This window comes from Aulostomus chinensis, chromosome 2 (genome assembly GCF_037954235.1).
Source record: "Aulostomus chinensis isolate RoL2024-O1b breed Wild chromosome 2, RoL_Achi_v1.0, whole genome shotgun sequence".
Lineage (NCBI taxonomy): Eukaryota > Metazoa > Chordata > Actinopteri > Syngnathiformes > Aulostomidae > Aulostomus > Aulostomus chinensis.
The window spans coordinates 32831936-32854224 of record NC_141321.1 but is presented as its reverse complement, the minus strand read 5'-3'; the positions used below and the strand labels follow the sequence as shown (position 1 = coordinate 32854224).

The 22289-nt window shown below is 45.9% G+C and overlaps 2 protein-coding genes across 5 annotated transcripts in view; one reads left to right on the top strand and one right to left on the bottom strand.

Moving 5' to 3' along the window:
• The window catches only part of LOC147269765 (neural-cadherin), a 280583-nt gene extending 269158 nt beyond the window's left edge, over nt 1–11425 (top strand). The window contains exons 36-37 of the mRNA XM_086190512.1: nt 4350–4504; nt 7483–11425. Coding sequence (XP_086046638.1) covers nt 4350–4504; nt 7483–8076 — 749 coding nt within the window. The 3' untranslated portion in view covers nt 8077–11425. The remainder of the gene's footprint in view (nt 1–4349; nt 4505–7482) is intronic.
• Nucleotides 11426–19765: 8340 nt separating this feature from the next.
• The window catches only part of dpy19l3 (dpy-19 like C-mannosyltransferase 3), a 54288-nt gene continuing 51764 nt past the window's right edge, over nt 19766–22289 (bottom strand). For all 4 annotated transcript variants that reach the window (XM_086190496.1, XM_086190502.1, XM_086190481.1 and 1 more), the window contains one exon: nt 19766–21981. In XM_086190496.1, the coding sequence (XP_086046622.1) occupies nt 21802–21981 (180 nt within the window). In that variant the 3' untranslated portion in view covers nt 19766–21801. The remainder of the gene's footprint in view (nt 21982–22289) is intronic.

The window sequence follows — 22289 nt, the reverse complement described above, 5'->3', positions numbered from 1 at the left end:
GCTCGGGGGTTCTGGGATTGATTGTCGGAATGGAATTCCGATTCCTCACACACTCATTCAGCATCATTTGAGCTGCTCCAGATCCCCCGGCCCACAGTGGCCGCCTCACCGTGCGCCCGCGCTTAAATAAGAGAACCGTCTCCGAGACTTCAGCCATCGATCGCTCACAGTTCTCCTCAAAGGACTCGCAACCGACATCCGGCTCATCCGATTTTTGAGACGTTTACCTGTAGTGGCCGGGATTGGTTCAGTCTGCTTTTAGACTGTCAATAGCTTTGTGTGTAGGCTGGCGTGGCGCTGATAGACCGGGGGGGGGGGGGGGGTCTAGTCCAGTGTGTGGAATTCAGGTCAGTCATTGGCAGAGATTTATTTATAATTCATGAATGTGGCCTCCACAGCAGCCTCCCCTCCCCAGAAAACCACACCACCCTTTTGGTGGGTTTTGTTTGTCACATGACTTCCGGTCCCAGCAGAATTCGTTGTGGCTTCCCAGTTGCAACTCAGAACTCAGACCTTTGTGTCGTTGTCAGAATCTGCTCGGTGCTTCGTGTTGGTGGTTTGGCTGGTTGCTTAAACGTTCAGTGGTTGGTTTGACAGATTGTGGCTATGATAGAGGGCTTAACTTTTTAAAGAGTTGCCAGCACCCGCCGGTGTTTTTTTTTTCTTTAACATTTCCTTTCATCTTTCACAACCCATCGAATAATTTTTGCTATGATTATTGAAAAAAGAAATCACAGAAAGAAAAAAAGACCAAAGCGTCCATTTTCCTTTTTTTGAGCAAACTGTTTCCCGTAAGTGCCTCCATTCTTATTTATTGTCAACACTTGAATGCGGGGTGGTGTCATGAAAAACTGTCACTTTCAGACAAAGAGCTGAGAAAAATAACTTTTTCTAAAAGAAATTATTCCCAAGCAGCAAATGGATTTTTGTATTCATGCTGTTGTTTTTTCCGCATCGTCCTGTCTCTGCTCTCCCTCTCTGCCTGACTAAAGTGCTCCTAAGTCGGCCTGGCAGCACCACAGGCCCCCGGGGAACCGCAGCATCCATCCGTCTGTGGTGCAGTGCTCTGTTACCACAGCACCTTCGACTGCACCACAGCCGTCACACCAATTAGCAGCAAATCTCGTCAGTGGTGGGTGAAGGGTTAATTTGGACAAAGGTAGCATCAGATTAGCCTGAAGGCTACAGTAGGTTCTCTTGCCTAGATCCACCACGCTGGCTCATTAACCACACAGCGGTCGTCAATAACGGAAACGGTATTAAAGATAAGTTAAAGGAGCACTGGAGCGAAGTGAATGGAGGAGGGAAATAGTAGAAGACAGTAGAAGAGAGTAAATATGAGGGTCGAGCAGACCCAAAGAAAGTTAAACAGAAATGATGGTCAAAGAGACCAAAGGACCTCGGAGGCACTGAAAACAAATAAACACATAATCTCTCTTTTCAGGCTCTTCTGCTCTAAGACACAAACACACTCACACACACACTCACTCACACACACACACACACACAAACACAAGCGCGGGCGCATGTATATGCTGTCAGAAATACTGACCAAATTCTCGATTTCTCTGTTTGCCCTCAAGAGAAGACCTTTGAACACAACAGATTCATCTTGTTTGCCCTGACCTCCAGCTTCCTCGCTCACTTCCCCACAGAGCTCAGAACTTCTTCACATGCACACACAAACACACAAACTCACAAACACAGCCAATGGGAGAAGCAGAATGCGAGTGCAGACACAGAAACCCAACACTCCAGCCCTGCATTCCTCTTATAGGCTGGTTTCTGCCCTTCATATAGAGCCTGAACGCACATGGAAGATATTGATCCACGCGTTGCAGTCGTCCTCCAAGCAGCGAGATCACAATTCTTCTTTCACATCACATCCTGGCTCTTTTGCTGTTTTTCTCACCCTACTGAGAAAAAGAAAGTCTTCACAAAGTCTGTGTGAAGTCCGCTGCTTGTTTGCACAGCTACAGAGCCAGTGGTGTTGCTCGAGTTGTTTTTCATCCACTCAGTCCAGATCAGGTTGGATCTCTGTTGTGTGCCAATTCTCATGGAGCAAAAACAAACAAAAAAAACACTTTTTTTTGTAATGCAGGCTACATCCAGAAGAGTAGGGAGCTCCTGACCTGGGAAGCAGGGACCTATTATGCCCATTCCAGCTCATTATTTCTGGGACTTACCAGCTAAGCAGGATTGGCAGTCCGAGCTTTGTCCGTAACTTTGCTGCTGTCTTGGCCGGTTTCTCTTGCAGAAGAGATTCTTAACCTCAACGGACCTCATTCATCAAAGGAAAAGTCGACTTGCCGCTCAAAACCCAGCATTTAGGACAGGCTACCATCAATCCTCCCGAGCTGCATGCTGGTTTTCAGGTCAGCGTGACCTTGCAGTGCCCTTACAAGTTGACTTGCTCCATCACTGGAGACCGAGAACGCCGGCTTGAGTGTCAGAGGTCACACTCAGAGGACCGTAAGACTTCCAAAGACGAGTCTGACTTTTCATTTGGTGAACACTGTGTCTTCGGTTTTTGCGTGGAATCGTACTGTCATTTGCGGTAAACTACCTCTGTGTGTTTATTCGCCGCTAATTCTGATCGGTCCTCGTCGGTAAATCCAGACTGTAGTTTTTTTGAGCTCCTGCTATTGGTGAAAAGCCCCCATATGCTGCCTGTTGTTTGGAATCCGGACAGACTTCCAACAGGGTTGCTGGTGGATGTGTCGCTGGGAAGCTCACTTGCAGCCGGAGCGGGAGCCTCAACTTGTGACCTCGTGTCTTTGCCAGTTCACGGCTTCGCTGCCATCAAAGCCGCGCGCGTCTCCTGTCTCACAGTTTCATCATCTTTCTTTCCCATCTCGTTCGGTGCCTGTAAAACCAACGTCGGCCCTCCAGAACCGAAACAGTGAATCTCTGTAAACAATTTCATCCTATAAATCTGCCAGACTCTGGATTTGTAGTCGGGGGGACACGTTGACAGTAAATGAATATTGATTTTTCTTCCTGTACTGTGCAGCTGCTCTCTGGCTGAGTGAATTTGCTCTTACAGAGTTGTCAGAGGGCAGGTTGTTTAATGGGCTGTTATCAATAGCTGTGGAGTTTGAGCTCTGCCTGTTAGTGTGCGTACATGATGGATTGGCTGGCGCTGGTGAGTTGTGATGTAAGAGAGTGACTTTTGAATTAAAGAGAAAAGCAGGATTTTAATGGAGGAGGAGAGTCAGGAGCAGTAAAAAGACTTGTTTCAGATCAGGGTTTTTTTTTCTTCTTCTTCTTCCAGGGTGATGTCTTAGCCAGGATTAATAGGATTTGAAGAGCCGGGGTTTTTATAGAGCTGTCAGTTCAAACGGCTCGTGGCGTGTGATTGCTGCTGTTCTCAAATGTGATTATACTCAGCGCTCACATGTACATTCTGTGCAAAAAGGAGATTTGAAGATGACTCAGAGAATAATTCTGTTAGGCTCCGTTAATGACACGTGGTTGTGTCTCCTTAAGTGTCGTCTAAACCCTCCACTCCAGGTTCCGCGCACTTTATTCAGTTGTTTGACGTGATGTAACAAAGCAAAGCAGAATTAAAGGCAAACAATTAACGGCAGAGTGGAATGAGAGCGTGTGGGTGTGAAGCAGGTTAATATCGTGAGCAGCTAGCGAGTTGTGACAAGTTATCTAAAGCAGAAAGTGATGAAACGAGACACTGGAGATTTGTTAACGTCTAAAAAGGTCACAGGATGTAGGAGACACATGCAGATTGGTTCAAGCGCGTGCGCGTGTGTGCGCTTGTTACTCGAAATAAATTACCGGTACCAGATTTTGCCTGCAGTGAAACTAAAAGCAATCCCACTCTCACATGCGTGTGTCTCTTATCATTGTTAAAACCTCCTGGTGTCAGCAGAGAGTCAAGGTGTGAAACTCACTTCAGAGTCGCTGATTAGTGATGAATAATTAGTTAACAGGGAGATGGCCGGGAAGGAAAGTTCTCCTGAAGGCTGCCGTTTCTGACGTTGTGGAATCGTCTGATTATCAATCATTCCGATGTGCGGGAATGTATGGAAGCGTGCAGCAGGAGGGAGCTGGAAGAGGCTCCTCCTCTCTAAGAACGTAAGACAATAATCTGTTCACCCGCTGAAGTACATGGAAGTACTTTGTTGTGATCACACAAGGTTTATTACAGTCAAATACTTGCAGTTGAATATAGAAGCAGCAGTTTCAGTGCAACTCTACAACCTCTCAATATTTTACCCAACTCCATTAAGCAGCGCTGCTCTCTGGGGCCCGTGCTTTAATTGAATGAGGGATCTTAATGGCTGCTAATGCTGGTGCTGATGAAGCCTCGCCGCCGCCCGCCTCTCTTCCAGTGCTGCTGCTGGGCATCTTCCTCTACACGCGCTGGAGGAGCTACAAAGGGCTGAAGGAGGGCGTCTACCACGTGTCCGCCCACCACGACGGCTGGGAGGACATCCGAGAGAACGTCCTCAACTATGACGAGGAGGGAGGAGGGGAGGAGGACCAGGTATACACACACACACACACACACACACACACACACACACACACACACACACACACACACACACACACACTGAACAGTTTCCCTCATAAGAATGAGAGGAAGTCATTTTTCAGGCTGTTAACACTGCAGTGTCCACCGGGTGAACGTAGATTGAAGTGGTTGTTGTTTAACCACCCTGCACCTTCATCGCTTCATATTTTCTCTCTGTTATTATCAAAACATTTACTGTTAAATCACTGACGGGAGGACGAGGACATGAGAATCTGAGGACATCAGGACCTGAGGATGTGAGGACGTCAGGACCTGAGGATGTGAGGACCTGAGGACGTCAGGACCTGAGGATGTGAGGACGTCAGGACCTGAGGATGCCAGGATGCCAGGACCTCAGGATGCCAGGATGTCAGGACCTGAGGATGCCAGGATGTCAGGACCTGGGGATGCCAGGACCTGGGGATGCCAGGATGTCAGGACCTGAGGATGCCAGGATGTCAGGACCTGAGGATGCCAGGATGTCAGGACCTGAGGATGCCAGGATGTCAGGACCTGAGAAAGTGGGGACCTGAGGACGTGAGGATCCGTCAGTCCTCCAGCTGAGCAGCTGCAGTCGTGCTGCTCTTCACTACAACTGAATGTTCTTCTTCACATCACTTCTAATATTATTATATAGGAGCTGTGTGATACACATTCTCTGTGCAGCGTCATGGAGACGATACACACACGTGTGCCCCTCGCAATGACGGACGTGTGATGTCAGAGGTGAATGAGCTCGACAAATCACGTTACAACTTGGCAGCTGCTTGATGAAACACCAGTTATGAACTATTAGTTTTGGACACTTACAGTTGACGTTCCTCCTGGACTCCAGATTTGTCCTCTTCACTCTTCTTGAGTTCTCTCAGCGTCTTTGTATTGCGCCTGTGTTTTTCTGCTGGCGATCGCTCATCGTCTCCTGTTTGATTTTGTAACCGCTGGCAGGCGCCGGAGGACGCCAGCGCTGCGGCTGCAGGAGCGAACACGAACACTCTGATGGACACACAAGCTCTCACGCTAGAAACGTCACTGTGGAGTTGCAGCACTGTTGGTCCAGTCTGCTCTATCAGGAATAAAATCTTCTATCCGTGTGTGTGTGTGTGTGTGTGTGTGTGTGTGTGTGTGTGTGTGTGTGTGTGTGTGAGTGTGAGTGTGTGAGTGAATGAGCGTTTTAATTAGGCCCACGCAAACTGCTTATCTCCTCGCTCCAACAGCCAGTGTGTAACCCACCAGCACTCAACAGGGCTTAACAGTTTGCATAATATCACCATGGCTTTGATCAGAACACAGATGATCGCTACACACACACACACACACACACACACACACAGATGAAGACTAACAGGCACTGATTGTTGTCACACCTTGTCAGCACCAACCCCTCCCGTACTGTGTTGTACGTTGCTTTGGACAAAAGTGTCTGCCAAATGAAATTGTAGAATTATACTGTAAACCGCCACAGCCAAAACACACACACACGCACACACACACACACACACACACACACACACACACACACAGCTGATCAGGGTGTATAGCGGAGCAGATGCTGCAGTTAATTCCCCAGAGTCTTGTTTGAAAGCTCTCTGGGGGAATAAAAACAGCACTTTCCACTGATCACATAATCAGTTCCACAGACGACCCACGCCGCCTCCGTGGATCACTCCTCCCTCCTCCTCCCTCCTCCTCCCACCACCACACTTTTCTCCTCCCTCTGCTGCCGTGGTAACGGTTCTGGAGGAATCGTATCTGAGGAGATATGTGACAGCAACCTCTGAACCTCAGTATGACAGAGAGAGAGACAGAGAGAGAGGGAGGAGAGACAGACAGAGAGGGAGGAGAGAGAAGAGTGGGACAGGCAGACAGACAGAGAGGGAGGGAGGAGAGAGAAGAGTGAGACGGACAGATAGAGAGAGGGAGGGAGGAGAGAGAAAAGTGAGACGGACAGATAGAGAGAGGGAGGGAGGAGAGAGAAAAGTGAGACGGACAGATAGAGAGAGGGAGGGACGAGAGAGAGAGGAGAGACAGACAGAGAGAGAGGGAGGGAGGAGAGAGAGAGGAGAGACAGACAGAGAGAGAAGGAGGGAGGAGAGAGAGAGGAGAGACAGAGAGAGGAAGGCATGAGAGAGAGAGGCGAGAGAGAGAGAGAGAGGGAGGCAGGAGAGACAGGGAGAGGGAGGGAGGGAGGGAGGAGAGAGAGAGGAGACACAGACAGAGAGAGAGGGAGGCAGGAGAGAGAAGAGAGACAGATAGAGTGGGAGAGGGAGGGAGGAGAGGGAGAGGGATCTTCTCCCTGAACCGTCTGGTTTATTTTGTCTCTTTCAAACACATTTTTCAAAATCGTGCTGAGGAAGTGAATTTCTGCTCTCTTTTCATGTCCTTGTTCTCTCGCTTCATCTTCTTCTCTCCATCACTGTCAGTAATTTGACCTTTGACTCCCAAAATGTTTTCACTTCGTGTTTGAGTCCCGGTGGAATCTTCTTCTATGTGGAGAAGTTCCCCCCAGGTGGTCCCGAGAGACCACGTGAATGAGAACTGAGCAGATGGGAGGTGGCAGGGACCTTAACCTTTGACCTTTGGCCACCAAAATCTTTTCATTTCACCATCAAGTCCCAGTGGATGTTTGAGCCAAATAGAGGAGACAGCCTGAAGGCGATCCTGAGACGTTCCTGCTCCTGGTCTAAAGGTCAAGTGTTTCTGGGGCAGATCAGTTCCAGCACCAGGTCCAGATCAAAGTGATGCTCACTGGTCTCTGAGCCAATGAGGTCACACAGACGTGACCTCCACATCACCCTCATCACGTGGGAATGTGTTGGTGCACTTTTGCTATATGAATGATACGGGAGAGAAAATAACACAAAACTCTGTGTGTGTGTGTGTGTGTGTGTGTGTGTGTGTGTGTGTGTGTGTGTGTGTGTGTGTGTGTGTGTGTGTGTGTGTGTGTACAGAATGCCTACGACATGGCGGAGCTGCAGAAGTCACTCCAGCCAAGCCCAGCCCAGTCGGTCCAGTACTGCCGCTCCAGAGCCCTGCACCACCCTCCGCCTCCCCACCATCACCACCACCTCCTCCACCAGGCGCCGCCGGCCCCCCCCTCCTCTCAGCCCCTGGACACTCTGAGCCGGACAGCCAGCTCCAACACGTTGCCCCCATCAGCAGGCTCCTCCACCGCCCCCACCTGCCTCCGCAGGGACGTCCCCCCCACCAGACTCCCAGCCCAGGGGCAGGTCCAGCCCTCCCAGCTGGTGCGCCGCTCCTTGTCCTTCTCCAGCCAGGACCTGGCCCGCTACCTGTGCGAGATCATCCGAGACGCCGACCAGCACCCGGACACGGGACCCTTCGACTCCCTGCAGGTCTTCTCCACCGAGGGAGGCGGTTCGCCCGCAGGCTCCCTCAGCTCCTTCAGCTCGGCAGGTCTGGATGCGGGGAGCGGTGGGGACGGGGGAGGGGAGCCCAGGAGGGAGGAGACGCTCGGGGAGTGGGGGCCTCGCTTTGAGAAGCTGCGGGCGCTGTACGAGCAAGCGGAGGCCAGCGACCTCTGAACTCTCACAGGTCCCACCCGTTCTGATGGACCCTGTTGAGCTGCTGCTTCAAAACAATCAAATCAGCAGACAGGAAGTCGTGACGGAGGCGGGACACCAGCGAGAGAGAGACTCGTTCTCGCCACACCCTTCACTCCATGACAACTTGAAGGTGTTTTATTTACTGGATGATGAGCGCCGTCAGTCTCCACGGCGCCTCAGACCGATGAAAGCGTCCCTGTGCAGAGCAGCTGTCGCTCTTCCTGGGATGACACTCTTGCAGGAGCAGACGTTATCAAACCTGCCAGTCAGGTTAAAGGCTGGCGAGCGTCACTCTCCACCGGGGCTACTCATCATGATGGCGCTCAGCTTCCTGTCAGAGAAATCTGTTCCCGTCACAGCCGCTCAAATCCTTGCTATCCTGTGTTTTTAAAAGCAGCGCCGGGTAAATCAGCTGAAGGCCTTTCGACGAGAAGCTTCTTTCACCCGAGCACGTCAACCTCACGTCACGCGTTTATTGTAAATAATCACACGAATCAGCGTACACTCACTCGCCAGTTGCATCTAGATGAGTGTGATGCAGTGAAACCGCCTCCTTCGTGAAGGTTATCATGTTCAGTTTATCCCGAGTCTGTTGGATGTTTAAACCTGGACGGGTCGAACACCAGGAGCCTCGGGATTCCTCGGTCCCACCGATGAAGGGAGCCCTCAAATCGCTGAATCAGCTTCTGCTGTTCAGAACCTTCTGATCACATGTTTAAGAAACTCAAATATGTCGTAGAATCCAACTCGTCAAAGGACTGTTGAGTGTGTGTTTGTCACAGTGACAGCTGTGAACGCAGCAGTGTGTGTGTGTGTGTGTGTCTATGTGTGTGTGTCTGTGTACAGAAGAATAAATGCAACAACGCCTGTCACCTCGTGATTGAGCGGAAGGCGGCTAGCCTGGAAGCTAACGACAGTTCCCGGCACCGCTGAGCATCATAACCTTCCCGGAGGATTTCTTTACCAACCTGATTCTTAAGTGTTCCTAACATTTTGGCGAGGGAGTGAATGTTGCACGCTGTCGGGCGTGAAGACGAGCGGTCATCATCCTGAGTAGCCCGCCGAGCCAGAGAGTCCATGCGGTTTTCTCGCTGACTGTACACAGCTTCTGTCAATGTTTGTGTGTCAGAAACCCGCTTCCCCAGTGACTGCAGGGTGAGGATTTGTTTCGTTCACTTTTCTCTTGGTACTGTGTTCTTGGCTGGTTTGAGTAGTTCTGTATTGGTTGGGTGTTTCAGCTTTCAACGCGCCGTGGGTTGTAAGACATCAAGCTACTTACTACTGCACCCTCGTCTTCATTTAATTTCCTATTCTTAGACGTGCTCCACTCTTTCCTCCCGACCCGGGGGAGGATGCACAAAAATTCAAACAGCTTTGTAACAAAGAAATGGGAGAGGACGTGCGGACTGCGGGAGGGAGGAAATACTTGTTTCTCATGCGCATACCAAATGTGGCGGCAGCCAGAGACTTACTTTAACAGACGATTGCTCGGTAGAATACAAACGATGTCGAGCAGCTCTCCAAGGTGACTACTCCGTAAACAGGAAGAGGAGGAGGGCTGAAGCGAGGAGATTTCTCATGATTTTAATGATATATATCTTTTGTTCCCGGTGAAATTACAGCCTACCTGCAGACACAGCGTGATAATTGTGATTGTGGGGGGAAAATGTCGGGAATTATTAACTGCAGCGTTCATCCCGGCTGTGAGTCGTCAGCAGTGCCAAGTGTTCTCATTTGGTTTCCTTCTCTTTCCACACGGCTGACGCACTTTTTCCCCCCTAACAAAAGACGTCCTGCTGTCGAGGAACTGATTTGGATTATTTGTGTAAAAACAATGAAAGAATAAATCAGAAAAAAAAAACCACGTTGAGAACAGGACCTTTAATTTTTACCTTTAAAGGGATGAAGAGGGTTCACTCCTGAGGAGGAGGAGCAGAGAAGAGCGATCCCGGGCCGGACCTTCACTGTATGATGCTACTTCTTTAATTCTGACTCGCCAAATCTCTCCATTCAGGCACCCGTGGAACCGTTCGGGGTTGATAAAGATTTGCTCCAAAGCTCCAATCAGGTTGTTTTGCACCTTGAAGCGGTTGTTGAAGCCAGAGTTTCTCCACCCACCAACATGGCCTCCTGGCCCAGGATATTCTCAGACGCTGCTGGTTACTTGACATATTAAAACACGGCGGCGGCCAATCAGAGCTGCTGATTCCTGAGCCCCACCGAAGCTGAAACTCCGTCAGGCTTCTGAGCCAATCGTGTGGCTCAAGTCATACAGTGAACGCCCAGCTTTATCAAGTGCCTGGCTCTGTGGTCCTACGTGCCACTGGGGCACCATGGAGCTCTTCAGAAGGGGCCGGGGTGGGGGGGGGAGTTGCCAGGAGCAACGGTGCCCTTTGGGGGTTTGTTACACAGCAAATGGCATGAATCGAGCCCCCACCTCCTGGTATTCAGGTGTGGTGCCGGGCCGGAAGGAGCAGCGTCACTGTCATCACGCTGGTGGCGCCCAGCCTGTCGACAGAGCAGTTAAAAGGCGGGAGAGTGTGTGTGTGTGTGTGTGCGTGTGTGTGTTTGTGTGAAAACACATCAGGCTGCTAATCCTAATAGGAGCTGATGGCTCGCTGTCATGCTGGGGAAAGAAAGAATAAAACAAAGGAGTGTGGGTTCAGAACAACAACAAAAGAACTCTTGTGAAAAGCTGAAGAAGAAACGCAGCTTTAAAAGTAAGAGATAAGGCAGTTGGGTGAGGGTGCAATACGCCGTGGGATGAAGAAGCGAAGCGCTTCTTTTAATACATATACACACACACACACATATATAGATATATACACACACTCACACACATATATATATATATAGAGAGAGAGAGAGAAGAGGGATTTCCTGGAGAAGGGTGTTTTGTTTGTGTTCTCTGCAGAGCCGAGGAGGATGACGACCCTTCAGCTTGGCTCAGGAGCGGTGACTCACTTCCTGCCACCATTCATTTGTACCATAAAAGCAGCTTTGTAAATGTTGTGTTCGGGTGCAGACATGTTGTGAACCAAGTTAATGTTTTTACCTCATTTGTAAATACAGAGATAGACGACTATTATTGCTTTTTTGTTTTTTGGGGGTTTTTTTGTCCAGAAAAGCACTGTTGGTTTAAAAAAAAAAAAAAAAAAAGGAGAAAAAAAAGAAGTGCAGCCTCTGAGAAAAAAAATAAAGAATCAAACAGAACATATCTTTTTTTAATCATCATGTTGGTGATGAGCTTTGAACAGTTATGTAAGTGTTTTGTATTTGCTTTTATCTTTTTTTTTTTCTTCTCTCGAATAAATTCATTTATTTGCACCAGTGACTGCTGAATCTTGGCTGCCTTTAAAACTCCGAAATGAAAAAGATGGTTCGACAACGTGGAAAACGAGATGGTTGAAATAAAAATGACATTCATTTATCAAGGAGGAATCATATTGTTAATATCGAACAGCAGAATCAGAAGATGTGAATAGTTTTCATCAGGCGTGGTAGTGAAGCGGCAGAAACATTTCCACCCAGTAGAGAAACACGCGATGCCACCATGACATCTGTTCTAGGGACAGTTTATTATAACGGGTTTACGGGGGGGGGGGGCTAACCTGTAACCTGTGGGACAAGGGTCTAACCTCTGTAGGAGGAGGGTCTAACCTCTGTAGGAGGAGGGTCTAACCTCTGTAGGAGGAGGGTCTAACTTCCACTGGAGGAGGGTCTAACCTCTGGAGGAGGAGGGTCTAACCTCTGGAGGAGGAGGGTCTAACTTCCACTGGAGGAGGGTCTAACCTCTGTAGGAGGAGGGTCTAACCTCTGTAGGAGGAGGGTCTAACTTCCACTGGAGGAGGGTCTAACCTCTGTAGGAGGAGGGTCTAACCTCTGTAGGAGGAGGGTCTAACTTCCACTGGAGGCGGGTCAAACGTCTATGGGAGGAGGGTCTAACCTCTGTGGGAGATATATACATGGAGGAGGACATATATATGTATATATTCATACATGTATATATGTATATATACATATATGTGTATATACATATATGTGTATATATACACACATATATATATGTGTGTGTATATATATACATATATGTGTATATATACACACACACATATACACACACACACACACACACATATATATATATATATTTATATAAACCGTAGCATAAAACAATGTCACAACAATAACTACAAACCCTACAAACAAATCCACCCATAACAGACAATAACCAAGGAACCAGTCCAAAAGAACTTGTTTCTTTGTTATTTAAAACTGAATTAACTTAACTAACGAAGCAGTCCTGACAAATTCAGGTCCTCCTGTTGAAAGCTGATTCCCTTGTTCCGGTCTGCCTCGAGGAGCCATCATCTCCAACACTTCTTGAGAGCATGGTGCGTATTGTTCTTGTTTATCACGCGTGCACAGACCCAGATGTGAGGGAACAGCCTCATCAGGGCTTCATGCACAAAAGTCAAGCAGGATGTGTGTCTGCAGACTGGTAGAGACGGACAGCTGGCGATGTTGGACACGTTTTCTACAGACAGTAACGTGGTAGAGCCTGGTGGTGGATGGCGTCCGGCTTCCTTAGGCACTGGTCAGGTGCACTTAAAGAGAGCAAATCGCCATAATATAATAAAGGTAAAAACAAACGTTGAAATGAGATGCTTCCAGACCTGCAGTAAGAAACAGGATTTGTGTCTAATATAATAATCTAATGTTGCCCCGGCTGCAGCACGGGGTCTTTCTGGGTGAGTCTCCATGTTCTCCCTGTTCCTGCTGGGTTCTCTCTGGTACTCCAGCTTCCTCCACAGTCCAAAGACATCAAGAGGGACCAGGTTAATCCAGACTCTAAATTGACCGTAGGCGTGGCTGTGAGTGTGAATGGTTGTCTGTCTCTATGTGTTGGCCCTGCAATGGACTGGTGACCTGTCCAGGGTGAATCTCACCTCTCAGCTGAAGGCTGCTGGGATAGGCTCCACCCCCCGTGACACTTAACATTCATACCTACGGTCAATTTCGAGTATCAATCAGCCTCGTCCCCAATTGCATGTCTTTGGACGGTGGGAAGAAGCCGAAGTACCGCAGAGAACCCATGCAGGCACAGGGAGAACATGGAGACTCCACACAGAGGAGAGACTCTCGAACGTGGAACCTTCTTACTGTGAGGCAACAGTGCTGACCACTGCACCACCGTGCAGCTCGTATAATATATGTGTATATATACATGCTTATGTATATACATATACAAATATGTATGTTTTTTTTATTTATATATATATTATATATATATTTATGCGTACATGTGTATATACATATAAACATGCATGTAACTTTAGTGTATATACATATATATGAAATACTGATATACATAAATATGTATATATATTAATATTTATAGAAGTACGTATATATGTTCATGTGTTCACATTTATAAACATTGTGTATACACGTTTGTATATTTATGTATATATACGTTAATATTTAACATACATTTATGCACACGTAGCTATTTTGTATCAACATATAATTACAAACATGTATGTATATATTTACATGTGCATTATATACACTTGTATTCACACATATACACAATATTTATGTGTAGAAGTGTTTATATATGAGAATTTATACGTATATGTAAATACATACACATATATACATGTCTGTATATCTCTATATATACAATTGTATATGCCTGTATGTTTACATGAATATTTAGTTATATATAAATAAAACATACATGGGTAACACTTGTATATACATGTGTGTAATACATACGTAAATACACATATTTAGACATGTATACATGAATGGATATACTGATAAACACCTATACACATCTGTATTTATACATACATTTGTTTATGCATGAATATATCTATACATACACATGTAAAAGGTATAAGTACACATATATAGTTACACATATACATATTTTTATATCTATAAACAATCATACAAGTGTATATATAAAGTGCACAGAACCTTTGTATTCCTGTTCGCTGCGGCAGCGCTCCAGGGTTCAAACAGACGATCCGAGCGCCGCATGCTTTCATTAAGGTGAATAAAATGGGTTTTTTTGTCTGTGACCTCGTCCACATCGGCCCAACGCCGAGCGTCAGCACGCCGCTGCTCTCAGCTTCTCTGCACAGAAGACACACCGACCCAGATGTGCTGAAGGTGAGACCCCCCACACAGGAGACCACGTCAGGTGTGTGTTGGACCTGACCTTCCTGGCCTGGATGCAGACATTCTCTTGTTCTAACAACAGTAACCATGTTGAATTTGTGCGTTGCTTCTGTGGTGCTGCGCCTGCTACGCAACGTCACCTGTTGCATGCCAGCACCGCGTCCTACAGCATCAGGAGTTGGCGTTCGCGTCCCTGCAAGAACGCCCAGAAAGGTTTACTCGTGTGTGACGTTACTGATAAGACAAAGGTCTCGACCCCGGGGAGGCCAGCGATGACTCGCGTCTCTTCGACCAGCGTAGATGGCGGCTGTCTACAGACGTCTTCTTCTGCCTTTTTATGTTCAACGTTTTGTGCGTCTGTTTCTCTGAAATCATTCTTGTCTTCTGGGCATCCCGACTGAAACTATGAAACTGTTTTTAGAATGTCAGCGAGTAGCAAGTACAGATATTTGTGTTAAAATGTAGGGAGTAGAGTTACAAAGTTGTCTGAAAATTAAGAGTTCACCCCCCCCCCCCCAAAAAAGGAACTGAATGTTGTGTAAATATTCTCTCAAGTGGACACACACCGAAAACTGATCAGAAATCAGCCTGTAAAGGCGAGGCACAATCAATAATGGCGTCAATATTAACACAATGGGTTCCTGTTCCTGCTTAACTTGATGCACATCACCAATGGTGGACTCTGAACACGGTACGGTCCTCCATCCGGTCCAGTTGAGGATGACGCCAGAGTGTCCAGCTGAGTCTTTCGCTGCATTTGTGGAAGACGTTCACGCCGTTTAAAAGTTTGTGGAAACTTCACACCGCCATCCTGAACGGTGGCTAGCAGCTAGTTAGCTCGCGTCTCTGTGGTTTCCCTCACACAAAAGATCATCGGAGAGTGACGCTGGATTTGAATTATTACAAGAAATCAGCTGTTCCGTCTTGATCAGTTCGTTTATGAGTTTTGATGCAATTGCAAGCAATTACACTCAAATCATGAGACGTACAAAACTGATGTTACTCTCGGGACCGTCGTCTCAGCAGCGAAGCCTCAGACTGCTTGTGTCTTTGTTCTGATGACCTTGAGAGTCCACGCCGACCTCTTTAGCCGTTTGTCCGCGACCACCAGCAATGTTATTTACTGACGTAGTAAAAGAAAAACATCCACAACATCTTCAGTTTGTGCCAACCACAGATTTGATTCCACGTGTTTAACCCACACCCAATTTACGAGGAGACGCCGTTTGACAATAACTTATTTATGGGTTTCATTAGACAACATGACGCCTCAGAAGTCAGGATGTGGTTGATGGAGCGTGCACTTCATCACCTGAGTCGACCGCTTCGGAGTGACAGTCCCGTCAACGTAACTTTCAATTGAAGTCCTTCTTTTCTCAGGAATAATCAATCACACCTTAGCGAAGGTTCTGTGCTCTCTTGAGTTCATTTGTTAGTTGACAATGAAAGTGACGCTTTTAATCCAAAATAAAATACATAAAAGTAGTTTTTTTTGTGGCCAGTGTTGTTTCACAAACTCTGTTCAAACCAGTTTAAATGTAGCGCTGAGCTAATTTCTACGTGTGCACACAAATTAATGGCGTCTTCCATCTTGTCTTCATTACGGGAACCATATGCTGACAGTGCCGCCGAATGAACCGCTAATCTCAATATGTATGGAAATGAACGATGCTGAAAAATACATTACATTCTACGTACACTCTTATTAGGCAAACATAATGGAGTCTCACCGCTCTCAAATAAAGCAATCAGACATCTCCTAAATTAAACATTCAGAATGAGGGCGGAGGAAGCGAGAGAACAAGCATCCGCGGTGTGCATTGCAACCAGGCTACAGCGTGAACGAACAACAGGATTTCAAACAGCCTCACAACAAGCGCGTGGAGGATTATCAAAGACGGAGGTCCTTATTAACAAGTGTACAAATATAGGCTGCCTGGGGGGAGGGAGGGAGGGAGGGGAGAACATGTATCCACGGAGCGGCTGGTTGTTAACAGCTGTGACTGGCCAACACCTAATTACGGAGACAACAGCAACGCCTTTCAATCACCTCTCTACTCCCCTTCCCCTTTGGTTGGAAAGAAGAAAAAGAAAGCGAGGAAGAGGTGCCGCTGGTTGAGAAACCTTGTTTTGATGCGTTCACTTCTGATTCTCTTTAAACACGAGCCTCCTCCTCTTCCTCCCCCTCCTCCTAACTTTCTTCTCCTACCACAAAGCCTCGGTTTGATATGCAAGTGTTGGCCCTCTCTCTATCACACACACAAACTATTTTGGATTGCGGCGGGGAATCAGCGTCGTTGTCAGCCTGCTGCAATTTCCTCGCCATTTAAATTATTCATGTGTGTTTGTGGCTGCATGTGAAAGAGGGAGAGTGAGAGAGAGAGAGAGAGAGAAAACGAGTGAAAAGGTTGACGGCTGCTGCTGATGAGAATCACAGAGGTGACAGCGAAGACGAAACATGACATAAATCACGACAGTAGCGCCCGCAAATATCACTTGGCGTCGGATTCGCGTTGTGTACCTCAGCTAAAACACAATGATGAGGTTGTCACACAAACCGGGACTGACCTGCCAGCTGTGACCAACATCAGGCTCTAGGCACCCCGCAGTGTTGTCGCCTCAGCTTTTATGGAGAGAAATTTTAAGCACTCTCAAGGTAATTGAAACTAAAGTGACTCTCGAGGTCGCTGGAGGATCAAAACTTCCTGGACGACTTCTGTCCGATTCCCAAGGGAGCGCAACGGATTAGCAACGGACGCTGAGGGAGTCAAGCATCAGCTGAACGTTGTAAAATGCAGAGACGGGTGAAGAACCAGGAGTTTGAAGCCGTAGATGAGTTTGAACATTGGAGAAACAATCAGGGAAAACAACTGAAGACAATCGAAACCTGTATACACAAGGCCAGCCAAGCCTGACCTTGCCAAGATAGCAAAAAAATAAATAAAATCAGCTAACGTTTTATTAGCTAACATGCTAACGTTACTCCAACGTGTTAAGTAACATCACATCAAGTCTGTGCTCTGTAAAACTTGAAGATGCACTAAGCGTTGCTGCCTGATGTCGCTTCCATTGATGTTGGTTGTAAATACCAGACACAGAGCGAGGTCGCCCCTCCCCCGCATTTCTGTAAATGTCATGAACGCGCATCGACATTGAAAGTGGATCTGAGCTGCACTAACATCGCTAAGTTGAGTGAGCAAACTCCAACTGTTATTGGAGTAAATTTATATTCTAAGCCTCTCTTCAATATCTTTATGAAATTAGGTCATGAGTTCCCACTGATATATTAAAAATTATTTTATGAGCTAAAGTGAACACTTGTAGAACTTGTCCTTCCTGGAATTGATGCTAGTGCTAGCTAGGACCTATAGAGTAAGCTAGGAATAACAAACTATTACACTGAAAAATGGCTTATGAGTGTCATGGCTACTACGCTACTCGATCGACTCAATCGCTTATTCTCCAATGTACGCACGCATTTGCTCCAGGTGTTCTGAGGCGGAGTGACACATTTTGTTCCAAGGCCCATATATATATATATATATATATATATATATATATATATATATATATATATATATAAACACACACATATATATGTATATATACACATATATATGTATATATATACACATATATGTATATGTGTGTGTGTATATATATATACACACATATATGTATATATAAACACACGCACATATATGTATATATGTGTGTATATATACATATATATACATATATGTATATACACATATGTGTATATACATATATACATATGTATATATGTATATACACATATATGTGTATATATACATATATACACATATATGTATATATACACATATATGTATATATATGTATATACATACACGTTTGTATATATATACACACACGTGTGTGTATATATATACACGTGTGTGTGTGTATATATGAGGTACACAAGTGTGTGTGTGTAAACTCCAGTTCCTATGATTTTGAAGCCTTTGGAATATTTTGCAATTTCTACAATATTTCCATCTTCCTCAGTCTTTTATTGTTGTTCAACCTCGGTATCAAAATAGAACAAGACACACACAAAAAAACAACCCTTTGGATTCCTCCAGAATTCTTTCTCAGAAATTATTCTTCCTAGAACAATTTGGCGAGGAACCTGAAATTGTCTGAGCTGAGTAGTTTGCAGGAATTTAAAGTCAGTTTTCAAGGATTAAAACTCACTTCCCTCGTCACTAAAAAATAAACAAAAATAACCCTCAATTTAATTCATGGCTACAAGATAGAACATGTTCCTACCACTCAAAGTTTTTTCTTCTGGCAGCATGGTATATGTTCTCTCTTCATGCTCACCATATCAGTAGGATTTAAAACGGAACCGAGAGTCCAAACCCCTGAGCTTCCCCTGATGAGTCACTACATCAAAGGACCTCTCTCATCTTTGTCTCAATTGAAGCGAAACAAAGATCAAAGCACTCAAGTCTTGTAATTGTTGACCTTTGCAAGCCAGTGAATTTCGTGGTTTAAATTGTGTTTTTGCTTCTTCCCAGTGCCCCCCTAAAGACACTTTTTATTTAGTGAGAGGAAGTTATTTTACAAGTGCAAATAAAGTATGACTTCATGGTCTGTGCGAGGCTGTGTGACAGCATGGATGCTGCAGCAGACAGAGTGATGCCAGCACTGATTTACACGCCAGGATAATCGGACCACAGCCGAGCCATTAAGCTCACGGAAAGCTTGCCTACGTAGCCCTGCAGGCCACCTTCATATCTGCTGTCTGCTTCTAGGCTGGTGGGTGAATGATGTAAGGGTTTGTTGTTGTTGTTGTTTCTGTGGGTCAAACAAGTCTTTGAGCGATTTCAGGTGGTGAAGCTAACGCAACATTGACAGTAACCACGGATCCTCCTCTTCATCAGTCCACGTTGACAGATTCTGCATCACTTTTTTGTGTCTCCAAAATGCAGACAGAGCCAGCCATGTATGTTTAGCTTGAAGCTAACGGAGACTGATGGCTAACAAAAGCTGAAGCAATAAAACGATAGGTTTGAAGTTAAGTTTTTTTTAGCTTTAGTCTGAACAGTTAAGATGTCAGCCGTCAGTTTTCATTAGCTTCAAGCTTAATATACGTGGCTGGCTCCCTCTGCATTCTGGAGTCACAAAAAGTAACGTAGGTGGGTAAAATCTCTGAGCTCAATACACCTTAATGGTGTGAATTTGATAAATAAAACACTTTTTGGGTGAAGTACTGTATAAGGAAAAAGCAGTAAAAATCCACAGGTCTACAATATCCACCCACTATTTTCATAGTATTCCGTAATATTCAGGAAAAACAGGCTCAAGAAAAGAACAGAAGCGACCTCGATAGAGAACCAAGATGGTCGCCGTCATTGATCCTGGGGTCGGTCTGCAGCTGTGGGTGGAAATTTAAAACTGTTGTAATCAAAGTAGAAATAAGACCAGACTGGAATGGAATAAATGAGTCAAGAGCATCAAGGTTTATTCTTGACAAAAAGTCCACTAACAATCTTCATTGGTCTTCAACAGCAGATGAAGTCAATTTAGTTGTCATGGTGACGGATCTGCGACGCGGCTCACAGGTGAGTGAGAGTTCCCTGATTATTTTTTTCTTTTTTGGGACAAACTACAATATGTTAAATAAAGAATGAATGTCTAAGCTAACACGAGAACTCTTTAATGAGCTTCCCTGACTACAGATCCATCTCCATGACAACGGAGAGAACGCCACCCACTGACGCAGGCCAAGATGGCGGTGAAGAGTTCTCTGCCCGGTAGATGAATCACAATCCCATTGCTAATGACCTCTACAGTGTACCGTACAAACAAAAATTCAATTACAGCAATCCATGAGTCGTCATTTCTCTTTATCAAAAATGCGTCAACGCAGATAAAATCCCAAATTCATTACAATGAACAGATCTGATGAGGACGTTTTACTTCCTCTCTATGCTGTCACTGGCAGTAAATAATAGACAAAACACACGCGTGGAGCTAACGTATTAGCATGTTTCTATTTTTTTACTGAATTGTCAATTTGTTGCTTAAAGAACTGGGGTATTAATAAATCTTAAAAATGTTACCATGTTTTTTGGGTCTCAAGCATTCATAGATTCGTAATTATAGGAACTGCTCCAATATTGGACAGAGCACCGGATACCTCAGGGATGACATCATTCATCATCGCCACTCCAATAAAAGCCAACCATACTTTTACATCTCATTTCTGATCATTACTTCAAATAAGCTCAGACGCAAACAAAACATGATGAGACTTAAAATCTGCACGAAATGAACAAAGTTAGCGTTAATATACAAGCAAACAACCACAGAGGCATGAGTCAGCCTTTTTCTGGGGGGTAGTAACATTGGGCCATGTGACAAAACGCTGAATCGAAGTGGTTTTCTACCACTTGATGGATTCCAGTTGGTGAATTGGCAGTTTTGCTGTTGTTAGCCTGTCGCCGTTAGCTTCGAGCTAAACGCACCAGGCCGGCTCATTCTGCATTCTTGAGCCACAAGGGGTAAAATCTTTGTGAGCTCAAGAGTGAGTACTTGAAAGGCAAAATACACTGTTTTGGTGAAGGAATACTCAAAAGACATGCAACTAAGAAGTGGCAGCCACAGTTTCACACCCCCTGAACGTGTGATCTGGTTCTCGCAGACGCAATCGTCCCAAAATCAACAGCGACACAACGAATCACAAAAAAAAACGCAAATCAAAACTACCACTGAAGAAGTGAAATGTGAACACAGGTCCGCGCCTGCGGAGTCCTCTCTCTGACGCTTGGGCGGAACAACAATCTGAGCCCGTCGGAACAAAAACAAGCACATCCACAGGTGCTGGTTATAACGCGTGTAACGTGTCTGAACCGACTCCAATAGTTTTTGTCCTTATTCATTTGGACCCGTAGAGGGCACAGGTTTCAACATACAGCAATTATCTTGTTGGAAAGGTACCGTATATATATATATATGTATATGTATATATATATATATATATATATATGATAAATGAAGGGAATGATTTGATGAACAGATTTCATGCTTTAATTGCGATGAAACCCCCGAGCCTGCACAGCGTGACAGAAAAAGCAATATTTCTCAGTAGCGATGGCTGGTGTGTTTCATGCTGCTGTGGAGAAATGACACAGACAACTTCAAATTAAATTGGATTATTAGTAGTCGCTGGTGGTGCTTTGCTCAGGGCTCTAATAATTGTCTCTGTGTGTTGGCCTGGGCTGGGAGGAGGGCGGGTGGAGACGGAGCAGCCCAAAGCGGGACTCCTATAGGTGGTTCCACCACCACCAACTAAAACCGGGCAGCCCCGAGCTTGAACCGGCCCGCTGCTGTAACCCCACAGTGCTGAAATAATAATGGGCATAATCACAGCTGGGCTCGGCGAGGATTCACTGCTTTTACCCCCCCCCCCCCCCCCCCCCCCCGGCCTCTGACAGGGGCTCTTTTTTTCCTCGCAGCCCAGCTTGTGCCAGTCGAGCCGGGCTTCTACAAACTCTGAGCGCTTTTCTTGCGTTTCTTCTTGATCCGGTACACATGGAAGGTTTTATTTTGAAACGTTCTGGTGAAGAGGGCGCTGTAAGCCGGTGTGTCCTTGACGGCCTCGCAAAATCGAGGGTGGGAGGCTTGGACGAGGTCCGGCTCGTTCTCCCCCGGTCCGTCCATGATCTAATGGGACAGAAAACCAGCGTCTCGTTATCGACACAACAAACAATCGAAGCATCATAATCTGGTCCTGTATCGCACAACTGGATGGGCGGTGATCAGAACATCTCTAAAAACTGACTGCTGGTGACCTGAAGCCTATTTTATCGCTCTGATTCTCTTATTGAACTAAACTTGATGTCTGTTCTTGTGTATCAGTGTTTCATCGGTGAAAATAACCAGAAATGTTTGCCAGCAACCATGTTTTCCCGCAACAAAGACAAAACTTTGACAAGCCGATAACAATAATTCACCTGTAATGAAAAAACCAA